The sequence below is a fragment of the Spea bombifrons genome, chromosome 3, assembly GCF_027358695.1.
Source record: "Spea bombifrons isolate aSpeBom1 chromosome 3, aSpeBom1.2.pri, whole genome shotgun sequence".
Lineage (NCBI taxonomy): Eukaryota > Metazoa > Chordata > Amphibia > Anura > Pelobatidae > Spea > Spea bombifrons.
In genome coordinates, this window is record NC_071089.1 from 69,100,443 (window position 1) to 69,112,889 (window position 12,447).

Below are 12,447 nucleotides of genomic sequence, written 5' to 3' on the forward strand. Positions count from 1 at the left end.
TACCTGCACAGACTATTCCAGGGAGATTTCCAACATTATCTCTCAGGGTCCTGACGTCAGATTGCTTCGCTTTTTGGATCATAACATCATCGGGTCCTGAGCTCTCCATTGCTACCCCTGGATTGAGGCCACTCTTTCGGGACTCTTTTTCGGGTGTGAATTGCTGGCTATAGAACTGTACGGAGGCGCTGGCTGTTTGGTAGTTGATGGAATAAAACTCCTGATCTGATCTTGTTTGGTATATAAATATCTGTTTACTCCTACACTAAGTTTCAGCTAGTGCTTTGGGGGAATATGAAGGGTTAATCCCTTGAGCAATTAAGCTTTCAACGACTAGGAAGATTTCTACGGCAGAGCTACTCAGTCCAATTACAGGTCCTGTCACACATTCCTGGAAGGTCTCTGGGTTTGACCCGGAGGCTCCGGGTGAAGCGCTGCTTCCACCACTTCCGGGTCACTCTTCTCTTGCTCTAGAGCATGCCTACTCTCCACTCAGCCCTGACCATGTCAGCAGTTAACCCCGCTCATCACATAGCTAACTTCTGCCTTTGTGCTTGGCTAGCCCTGCCCCCTCCCTAAGCCCCTCCCCCTCTAGAGGGAGAGCGCCGGATAGCTCACTCAGGGAAGTTCCCAGGTATGCTTATATAACTGCATTGAACTGTCCCCATATTTTGCTAGAAATATCTGGTTGGCTTAAAGAACTTAATTTGCTAAAATAATCTTTCCCATAATTATAAAAAAAAAATATTCATATAGTGCTTTTTATGTGAACTAAATATCACACTCACAAGTATACAACATTATTTTCCTGAAAGAAAAACATACTGCATTGTTTTCTTATGAATATTCATTAAGAATATTAAACATAGATTAAACATTTGCCCCACAAACCATACACTAGGTGGTCATATAATTAGGTACTCTTGCACCAGGCTTTGCTTGTCTCTTGGATTCGGTATGCAAAATGGAATACTTTACCCGGCTGACAAGACATGAAGGTTAAAGTATGGATGCGCATTAATCTTCCAGTCTACCCAACTATATTCCTAACCCCTTCCATAGACTGTAATGCACGACATAGACTCAAAGAGAGGTTATTTTCACAACACATCGAACATGATCGTTTGTGAAGTCTGTATCTATTTCATATACTGTATAATTAACAGATTTCATTGATTAATGAACATCTAACAACTCTCATGTGCCTACAGGTGATCTGTACGTTGACTCAGTAACTACCATGCACAAAACACCAATCTGTGAATAGTATTGGAACATTTTGAAATTAATTTTTTTTTTTTTTTGGTCAGGTGGCATTCCTGCTACAAATATATTTTTCACTGATATCATATGAAAGTGCAAGTTAAACATTTACTATTGATAGCACACTCATAACATTGACGCTCTGATATAGTGCCACAGTAACATCTGCTTATTCACATCCCTCACAAGAAGCTTAAATAGGGCAATCTAGGCTTATTTGGAAAAATAACCTTCTATTATGATAATGTTTTAAGCGCTTATACCTAGTTTTAACTCATAAACCGTTATAATAGTCAACCATTATTCAATATAATCAGTATTTCACAAAGCCTACGGGATACGAGTCCAAAATGTTTTCCCAAGTAGAAGTAAGGCTTCTTGAAATCAATGACATGTGCAAAACCTGGATAATTAAAATAAACTAACTAATCTATGCAGCTGGCCTCAGCTCTTGGAAAGAAGGCAATGTGCTCTACTTCAATTGTTCATGATCCGTAAACTCATCCATGTCCACATCCGAGTCAAACAGAGATTGACCTGTGAAATCAGTGTCTGGTGTTTGTGATATACTGTTCTCGGCCCCATCATCTTCAAAGGTCCCTGTCCTTGAATAAAAGCTGAAGTCGGGCAGTGGGGTTTGGGTTTTGCTGTCCTCACTGTTATCGTCTGTTTCATAAAATGTGTTATCGTTGTCATCGTGCCATTCTGGCCAGAATTTCCTTCTGATTCTTTCACAGTACATAGCTAGGTTGATGAGTTCACCTGCAAAGGTATAAATAAAGCCTTTGTTGGTCATCATACTTTTTTTTGTCAACAGTAGAACTCCAAGATCATCAGTTTTCACAATAAGAACCACTGTGACATTTTATGCAGTACATCGAGGTGTGGTCTTAGTCGAGGAAAACTTTGGTCAACATTTGCTGTTTGGATTGCAAAACTAAATTAAGTCAAAGAACAAATGGTCATTGTATCATCTTTAATACTTGCAGAAGTACATATCAGAACAAAAATACATTTCATTCTAAAAACAATTTGTATTTACCTTTGATTAGTCTCTCAGGCCTTGTCCCAGGTAAGGTCCACATGGCTTGAGCCAGATGGCCAAAAACTGTAGCATCTAATGTTGAAACCTTAGGTCCCATGATGTATTTCTTATCACCTGTGTACAATACAGCATGATCTTAATTTAGTTCATCAATGTACTGGTGGTTACATGTGTATTTGTTTTTCTGATATAACCTTATTGGTTATTTAAGAGAAGAGTTAATAGAATAACACTAATGACAACTAACATTAGAAAACAAGACATGTTCATAAATAGTATGGAAAGATAAGGCCCTACTTCAAGTGATTTGTAACACATATGCAAACTTTGAGAAGAAATCCTCTTTGACTCAACATCTCTCTGAAGAAGGTCCAAAGGGCTTACTGAATTGGAGATCAGATATAGGTTAGAATTATGTTATTTGCTTTAGGGTTAGATATACAGAACAAGAGACAGCTAATGAGCATTAGGATGAGAGTTTACACAGCAGTATTAGAGTCTACACAAATCCCATGACTAAAATTATCCAGTGGTGGCATCAGATGGAGATGGACAACCTGGTGTTGATTCAAGCCCAATGTCTTACTCGACCCAGCATGCCAGCAAGGGAGAATGGAGATAAGTTGGAGCAGTTTCTCCATTTATTCCCTTACTGATCTCACATGCACCCACCCATATACTTGTGTATGCGTGTCTCCAAATGGTGAATCGGATCCTTCTACATCTACCTGACGCACCTCTAAAATGATAATTTGAATATGGCTTCAGCATGCGAGTTTTAATTAGGTATGCTATTAAATGGGTTAAGGTATTTTCCTTTCAGCTATGTTGTATATTTATTTGGAGCATTTTTGTCTCTCAGCATCTTGCCAGGAAACATGGACTAAACAATACATAATATTTTACTTTTATAGTGTAACATTAGATTTAGTATGATCCACATTGGTTATCAGTATGAGTAAAAACAAACTGCACAGTAACCAAAAGGAACCATCCACGTAACATATGTGCAGTAAATTTGAAACCATTTTGCTCATTTTCTAGTGGTCTTGACTGGCTATAAAGCACACAGGGATGTTTGGCCCTTTTTAAATTGCTGACAATATATAACCACATATAATGTGTGACAATATATAACCATATATAATGTGTGAGCATGTTAGTGTATGCATTGGAGAATGTATGTGGAAGTGTATGGTGTTAGAGTGAGTGCCTGCTGTTAATGAGAGTGTGTGGTATTGTATGCTGTTATTAAGAGTGTGTGTGTGTGTGTGTGTAAGCATACGGTGTTGTATAGATTGTACATGTATGTTTACGTATAATGTTAGCATGTGTGTATGATAGCTTTAGTGTCGGCATACATATGTGTGGATGTTGGTGTATTTTAGCTTGAGTGTGTGTTCGCATGTGCTGTTAAAATGGCCAGTTATAGTATGTTACGTTAGTATGTGCGTGTTTTTCCGTAGGATACTGCACTCATGAACCACTAATCCCAGATTCAATGTTGATACAAGAAGTGATTTAGTAATTTTGGGTGTCGATTCATGTAATGATAACTTTAAAATGTTATGTTGCATCTCATTTATGCAACTGCACAGTGCTATACATTATATTTAAGCACTATAAATGAAAGTAAATGCATTAGAGGGCGCATTCACAGACATTAAATATGTGCCTTCTTCCAAATTCTATGTAAGAACGCATGTAGAAGTTGATATTTCAGGATGAAAATAGACAATACCAGGGCATAATGACAGCTCAACCGACAAAAATATTTAATTTATCTGATCTCTTTTTCAGTTCAGCAAGATGACTTCATGCATATATCCCATAAGTTGAAGATGAGATAAGCAAGTTAAATGTTTAAGTGTTACCCAGAAGCCCAGCCAATGATCTCATGTCCTTTTCCATTAGCATGTAAATTTCCTCTTCAGAGAAGCGTCCAATGCCTTGCCCATACATCTCGCGTTTGACAATGCCTTTCGTAAGATGGCACAGAATCCACTTTAGTAAATCACTTAGTGGTCCAGTGATAGAAAGCATTTTCTGGGTCTCGTGGAGGTTGTCAACCCACTGGCAATATGCCAATGTCCTGTAATAAAAAAATAATAATATTACAAATATAAATATTTAAAAAGTCGCATCGACAAGGAAAATTGCGCTTTTTGGCTTGTTCCTGCAGAAATTCCTGCTAAGGCGGTGATAACGATGAAAGAAGCAGAAAGTGTCCCTCAGTGTTTAATAAAAATGAGTGGGGTGTGTAGAGTATATCAACTTAAGTTCTTTTCTGCTCTGGGACATTTAGAAAAACCTTGTTCTCACATTTTAGTTCCCCCAAGGTATACATCACAAGTATTGAAGTGATGAAGAGAATTCTATGACTCGCAACATGCTCATTGGGGATTTTCCATGGAAGTGAGTAAAAAACCCAGGATTTTACAGTAACTCCTGCAAACCATGACAGAATCATCCCGATTGAAATGTAATTTTAGAGCACAGTCTCCATATGATGAAATGGGACTAGGGGACGTTTAAGTAAATTAAAGTTCCCACCTTGGTACACCTTTCCTAAATACCCTTATGGAAATATCCTCTCACTCCGTATTAGTTAGTAAGTTCAGCACTTAGAAAATGGGTTTTGTAGAACATCGTTGTGCCGCGAACTCACCAGTAAAAGTGTTCTTCAACCATTTTTGTGACTGCCCTTGATACAGCTCTCTCATGTGGACTGAGGTTTTTGTTCAAATTAACACCAAGTTTCTCCTCCAAAAAGTCAATAATAAATTCAGTACCAGATACTCGTTTGTGGTTATATTCAATCCAGGGCATTTTCCCTTGAGGAGACAATTTCCCATCAAAGTAGTTCTGAAATACATTGCATTGAACAAGTCACATGAAACAATTCTATTCATTTGGAGGTATACACTATTTAATGTTAGAAAAACAGATTAAATATGTTGTTTAAAGCCGCTTATTGTGAAAAGAGGCCTGCAATCTCAGCAGGCACGAAAAGTGATATACATTTATAGGGCCAGTCCTAGACTAAGTGGCCCCCCAGGCAAGAATATTCTCTTTGCCTCCGTTATTCTTTTACAGAGCAATATTTTTTAAGGCCTAGCAGGATTGAGCAGTGAAAACGTTGATTATGGGGCAGGGCAATTGTTTTCTATGCAGGGGCATGCTGAGTACACAGGGTGCATTATACCCAGGCACAGGAAGAATGCTCTGCCCCTTACTCTGCTCCCTGCATGTCACTCTGCACACCACCTTTCTGGTTCACTGTCACACACTGTAACACCATATTGTAACACACACACACACACCCATACGCTAACGCGCTATACATTGTACACTAACATACACACTAACACCGTACACTCCACATAGTCTAACACTGTATACTGACAACCTCCTCACACAGACATTCAAACACCACACATTGACTCTAAAAAATGTACACTGACCCCCCATACTCATTCTAACACTGTACACTAACAAACACCCCACAAACTTGTTCTAACACTGTACACTGCCACAAACACCTACTCATTCTAACCCTGTACACTATCACCCCCACACACACTTATTCATTCTAACCCTATACACTGTCACCCCCCCCACTCTAATTGTAACAACTGTACACTGACAGTCTATCTCTCTCTCTATATATATATATATATATATATACATATTGTTCCCTTTGTGTGTTCTGCACACATACACACATTACACCCAGCTACATATCGTGCACGTAGCCCTCTTAAGAGCAGCTCTCGTGAGCTGCTGTTCTTTTACTGCCGGGTCACGTAACATTGCGTTAAAAGGGCACTTGGGTGCAGTTCACCCAGCGCATCTGGGTTTCTTAAAGGCGTGCTAGGGACCCTGTGCATCTAGATACTTTTGAACTAGAACTCTCAGCTACAGTATGTGAAGATTACAGCATGACAATTTGATATGTTGTGATTTTCCTTAATGGTTCTAAGACATTTTGATAACACATTTGCGCATCATTGTATCTCTCACTAGTAACCGGATAAACAGGTCAGAAACTGACTGATGTCAAGAGTAACCAGAGATTAATGTCCTTCTCATAATTAAATGGGCAATGTGCATTTACAATAAGCACATGGAGACCAATCATAACAATGGTGAAAACAGCTGCCCAGTGAAACAATTTTGCTATCAGTTTTGTCCCAACCAATCAGAGCAGTTGGCAACTGTGGTTAGAACCTATTCATATTACCCAGTATATACCTGAAGCCTTGCAGTCTCCCTTGACGTAAATATCAATAGAAAATGCAGTGTAACCTCCATCAACTTGGAGCAACAAGTGGACAGCATTATACAGACACTACTGTGTACTCCATTGGCTGCTTCAGAATCCACTGCCATTGGATGCGGAATGGATTATACTTGTTTTTCATATTGTTAGAATGACCCATTTCCTTGCACTGAAGGTGAGTACTGCAGGCTTTGCTGACCTTCAATGGATGTTTTTTATGTAAAACAATTGATGCTAGAGGAGGCCCTGCCGACGACCAATAGAGTTGCTCTTACAGACTTTTAACTCCTGACGTCGAAGCCAATGGTCTCCCTAGGCTAAGTTTTGCCATCAGGAGTTAAAGGTCCGTACGAGTGCCTTCATTGATTGATGCCAGAGGAGCTCCCTGCTGGGGACCAATACAGTCGCTCTTACCGACCTTTAAAATGTAACTCCTGGCACCAAAGCCATTGGTCTCCCCAGGCCACGTTTCTCCTTGGTGTACCTTGCCCTGCACTCTGAGACAACCGCTCTAAGCCACTTGGCTTCAGAGGAACGGGGTTTGGGTTCCCCTGGCAAAGGGCAGGGCAAGGTACACCTCGGAGGTATTTGGCCTAGGGAGACTAATGTCTATGGCGCCAGGGGTTACAGGTCTGCAAGAGCGACTCTATTGGTCACCGCCAGGGGGCTCCTCTGGTATCAACCAATGAAGAGAAGCTGCCCTTCATTGGTTGATGCCAGAGGAGGCCCCTGCTGGCGACCAATAGAGTTGCTCTTACAGACCTTTAAAATCCTGGCACCAAAGCTGCTGCGTACTTTTACTGCGTTAACTCTGTATTAATCCCCTGCTAGAAAACTGTCAGAATGCAACACAACGAACACAAAGAACATACAACAATATTCACCCGAAAAGAACAAGGGAACGGGTGAATATGAAGGGGTTTTTTTTCCATGAAGATGAAGACGAAGTCAAACACATAGTCCACTAGTAACCATAACTGGGAACTCTCCAAATTTGACATTTCCAGGTGAGGTGCTGCTTCACAAGGTCTCCAAGTCTAGGCAAGGGAGTGGCATTTGATCATGCCCATCCCCCCACCCACTTTTCCTCCTAATTCTATGTAATATAACAGTCACTTCTTTAGGACTGAAAAATACCCTACTGAGCTCCATTACTCAGTTCCAGTTACCTACAGACACAAAGTAAGGTGTAGGTGTTGTGCTGTCATGTGGGAAGGGGGCGTTTAACACCATGAAATATACCAAATGGCAGCAGACATTTAAAAAAAAAATCAATATTTAAAATACTTTACTGGTGCGGTTCTTTTAAAATCTTTCCTTGCTCTTAGCAGTCTTATGGATTGTGTATTTTCATCATTTATAATTCATAAAAGAAAGACTCTGAAAATCCATTATCTACTTTCCCCTCTATTCACCTCATAGATTTCTTTGATATCCGTATATGAAACAGGCGGGTTTTTTTAGAGAAGTCGGTGTCTCCCAGCCAGGGCTGTTCTAAGATTAGAGTAACACAAAAACAGCTGCATCGGCCACAGAAAGGATCGGCCAAAGAAGCGTGTAATGAAATGTAAATGTATAACTCTAACCTTTACCGGACCCACAGAAACACTTGTGCTTAAGAAGTTGAATCTGATGTTCAAGAGGTTACACATATCTAAGATTAAAATCCTGTAGAGACTTTTGCCACTGGCTGAAATATATATAAATTGCAAATATGGATGGTCTCTAACAGTCATACTGAAATTGCTGCGTAACACAGAGGAACGCCTAGGGCATCCATGATATTCAACAAAAAAAGGTAATTGTGTTCCTGCAATGAAGAAGAAGAAGCCAGGTACATTCAGCTGAACACAATATGACTCTGGATGTTTGTGGAAATACGCAGGGAATGACTGCAACCCAAACATACAATTTCAAACAGATGCCGTTTTGTAATTGTTGATTTTGGGATAAGACACACCAGTACATCCAAGTGTATTTTGGGAGCTCACTAAATGCAGATTTTAAATTATTATTGTTCCCCAAAAACAACCGATAATATATTAATAAACAACCAATAATATGTGCTTGTGATATAACATTTTACCTGATATGGTAAGTCAGCCATTCTTAAGTAAGTTTCCATTTTAAGACAGAAAGGAGATAAACTAGGGACTCCGCTGTTTGGCCGTGAAAACTGATGGAGAATGATTGCATCTTTGGAATCAACTTCTTGTTCTTTTCTGAAAACACATAAAACATAGGAATCAAAGGTAAAGGCAATAGGAAGGTAGTATGACTGTGAGTCCTTCTTCCGATGACACGTCCTACATTTAATTTACTAAAACCAATGCTGTCACTCAGAGTGACCTTCAATGCGTATAGTATATTGCGGTTCTTTTTACATATCTACTTTCATTTAAAAAATGTAATTATTTCTTTGGAAGAGAAGAAGAAGAGAACTAAACTTCTAGATCACTAGTGCACACAGTATGGTCAAACTGAATACAACTCGTACAATACAAAACCAGCTTAGAATTCAATCAGACACAAAAGTACAGGCTGTCCATCTGCTCAACATTTTGTAACTCAGTATCCTGACTGAATTAAGTAGGACCCTCTCCTGGTATCTGAATTACAAGATTATATGTCCTCTTCCAACATGTCAAATGCATTATATTATGTTTCATCTATAGTGCGAGAAACATTTATTAGTGTACAGTGTTCCTTAAGTGGTTTCTAGCAAAATCCAAGAACACAGGACATTTTCTGAGCTCTAATGCACCACAAATTAGCATTAATATAGATATTACTTATTGTTTTCTACTAGCGAATGTGTATGTTATCTTATTTTATGTTGGTGAAGGTGTAGTAAATATTCATGTTTTCCTATGTTTTTCATTACCTGTTGTTAATGAACAGTTAGAGAAAATAAACATGCTTTCCAGAAACCTTTCCAACAAGATCTAAGCAAACATAGAGAATGGTGGCTTAGCTGTCTGGCTTCTGAGGTCTTTCACCTTTCAGCACCATGGACAGTGGGTGGGACATGCAAGGAGCTCTTACCCCAGGAAAGTCCTACTAGTGGAACCTGAGCGTTCTAGGAGGGCTACCAGTATGGCTACTCCTTCAATACGGGGACTAGTAGAGGTAGTAGTGTCTCAGGGATCAGAACCAGGCTAGAATTGCTTTATCCAAAGCAGGGGTTTGCCTAAGTCCTGTTTGTGGTCCTTGACGCCTGGAATATGACACTTGCTAGACAACAAAGCCTTGGATCCCTATGACACATTTCTTCTTCTTTACTGAACACTATATGGCAATTCAGACATTATTGTTTCAGATATGCAATCACCATCATCATATCAACCATCAGCTACTAAATCCCACACATTAATCATAATTAAACAATTAAACCATACTCAGTACCCCCCATGCTTCATAACTCCCATCACATCAAGCTTGATACTGGTTTCTCCACCCACTGTTGTTTACAGAAGAATTGATAGATGGAGCATAATGGGAAGGGTGGTTCCCAGCAACAGGATTGCCACATGATGCCCAGTAATGAGTTAATGTTTGAATCAAGAATGATTCATTGAGAAGGGCTCATAATACAGCAAAGCACATCAACAAATATCATAAAACCTGGCATGCAGCAACACATCAGATTAACTGTCTTTTATTAAAGGAAATAAGACAACAATGCTTATAGAGAATTAAATCTATAACATGCAGGGTGTCTCTTAAGGCTATGTTTAGTGTGGCATCAAAGTAAATGATGTGTGGGAGGCCAAGTCATCATTTTCTTTATGACCAGAGATGGGACAGACTGAGTCCTATAGTCTCAAGACCGTAACAGCTTATAGGGTTTTAGAATTTGATGAGAGACCCATTTGGCCCACGTAGTCTGCCCATTTTTCTTGTAATGCAACCTTGATCAGTCCTCAGTCTCATCTTAGGCTCAATGAATGCCTGTATTTAATACAAGTAAAGGAAGTACCTCCTATGAGGTCATCAGTGAAGAGAAAAATGGCAGCTTACAGAGAACTTGTTATGGTGGCAATGCTCTAATATATTTGAAGATCGGATTTGCTTTCAGTTCATTTTACAGCAATGTACACATCTACAACTATGATAAAACACCTACAAAAGGGTAACATGTATACATTAATATGGACATTGTATAGTTTTCAAGAGCCTTCATTGAAGCATCTTGTCCCATCACTTGTTGTTTTTTGTCTGAATTAACAATTGGGCAATACATTTGGCCTGTTGTTTACAAAGAAGAGGGCAAGTCGTTGGGTTTTAGCACCATGTTTACACAAGCAGCCCCTACACACAACCTCTGTACCCTCAGTAGGTATTCTGCTGACATGGCAGAGGAGAAGCCCTTCACTGCTTTAGCACACATAGGCTCAATGTCACAAATCAACACCAAACCTAAGGCATGGAGATCCAGGAACCGTGTTCTGGGTGTCACCTTGAAAGGGTTAGAATCAATAAAGCAGGAATCCATGAAACATAAAAGGGATCTGGCCCTGCAGGAACCCTATCCTCCTGCATTCTCACCTGATTGCAAGCAGCTCGTGTAAGAGGTAGGCGGCAGCAGCCAGCAAGGCCCCCCCAGTCAGATAGAGGGTTTTCTTCCACCAGGAATCAGATCCCAGCCCGGACATAACGCCACCGTAATCCTGCAAAGGGAAGGCGATGATGTCCCCATAAAAGGCGTATTGCTCGTCTGATCCCGCACACCAGCACAGAGAGAGGCTCTGATTCCGGCTCAGATCAACCACGCAAGACCTGGACGAGACCAGACCAACACCCCAGTGCATGCTGCGCTCTGTCCTCCTATCCCGCACCCGGAACCATGCATGTAAAACGGGGGGAGAGTGGAGAGCAAGCAGGCTGCTGGGGGAGCCCCGTGGAGGGCGCTGATCTGCCGATCAGGAGCGGGGGTACCGGGAGGAGGAAGCGGCCAGCATCATATGGATGCTTCTCCTCCCCTCCGATGCCTGATCTCCGCTTCCTCTTTGTGCTGCGCTGATGTCATGTCCCTGAGAAAGGATGGATGGGGGGGCTGTGTCTCACCTTCCACCCGCTGCAAGGATCATGTACAGTAACCCATGACAGATCATCTGGGAGAATTCACTGATTGCTGGGCTTTCATGATCAGTAAATATTAATTTATGTCTGGAACTGTGTAAATGGAAAGAAATATAATATACCATGTAATTGTAAAAATATTTGAGTTTATATTCAAAATCCAACTAAGTATTGATGTACTCTCAAAAAAACAGAATCCACCAGGCTTAGTTTAAGTTGAAACTAGCTGTAAAGTTGCATATTTGTTGGTTCCCAGTCCTTTCCATCATGTACTTTCCCCAAGTGGTGCCAGAACTGATAAGCTTCCACCACAGAGGGACAGGAAAAAAAGTCAAACCCTGGAAACAGCATGTCTGGCCACATTTTAAATTGCTAATGGGTTTGCTGTAAAGTTTTACAAAGAAATAAAACTTAACTGGCTATTTTATTTAGAAAAATGATATTTACCCAGTTTGACTTTACACATCTCCTGCTGTTATTTGGACTTTTAAAGCCACATCAGGAGAGGAAAGAGGGGCAGAGGGACTTGGGTCTCAAAGAGGGGATATGGCTCCTGAAGAAAGACGCTTGGGAAGAACGAAAGGTGTCTCCTCCAAGTGGTATAAACATAAAGGTTTCCAATAATGATAATTTAAAGGCACCCTCCAGCACCTGAATGGTCCCTTAAAATGTACTTATGCTCCCCATTGAAAATGCATGGGGGTCTTCTGCAGAATCACTGCATTTGCAGCTTCCACCCATAGGGAGATAAGTTTGGTTGACCTCTAGTCAGCTC

The 12,447-nt window shown here is 40.4% G+C and overlaps 1 protein-coding gene across 1 annotated transcript; it reads right to left on the reverse strand.

Moving 5' to 3' along the window:
* Positions 1-1,119: 1,119 nt before the first annotated feature.
* Positions 1,120-11,578, reverse strand: FAXC (failed axon connections homolog, metaxin like GST domain containing). The gene is made up of 6 exons (XM_053458603.1): positions 11,139-11,578; positions 8,677-8,812; positions 4,977-5,173; positions 4,183-4,400; positions 2,306-2,422; positions 1,120-2,025 (listed from the first exon to the last, which is right to left on the reverse strand). Exons 1-6 carry the CDS (start codon positions 11,399-11,401, stop codon positions 1,736-1,738), a joined length of 1,221 nt encoding a protein of 406 aa, XP_053314578.1. The 5' UTR covers positions 11,402-11,578; the 3' UTR covers positions 1,120-1,735.
* Between the last annotated feature and the right edge of the window lie 869 nt (positions 11,579-12,447).

Coding starts and splice junctions, on each gene's coding strand:
- FAXC (XM_053458603.1), bottom strand. CDS start 11,401: ATGCACTGGGGTGTTGGTCTGGTCTCGTCCAGGTCTTGCGTGGTTGAT. Junction 5,174..8,676: donor TGGCTGACTTACCATATCAG/GTAAAATGTTAT, acceptor AATGTATTTCAG/AACTACTTTGATGGGAAATT. Junction 4,401..4,976: donor GTTGAAGAACACTTTTACTG/GTGAGTTCGCGG, acceptor TTTTTATTACAG/GACATTGGCATATTGCCAGT.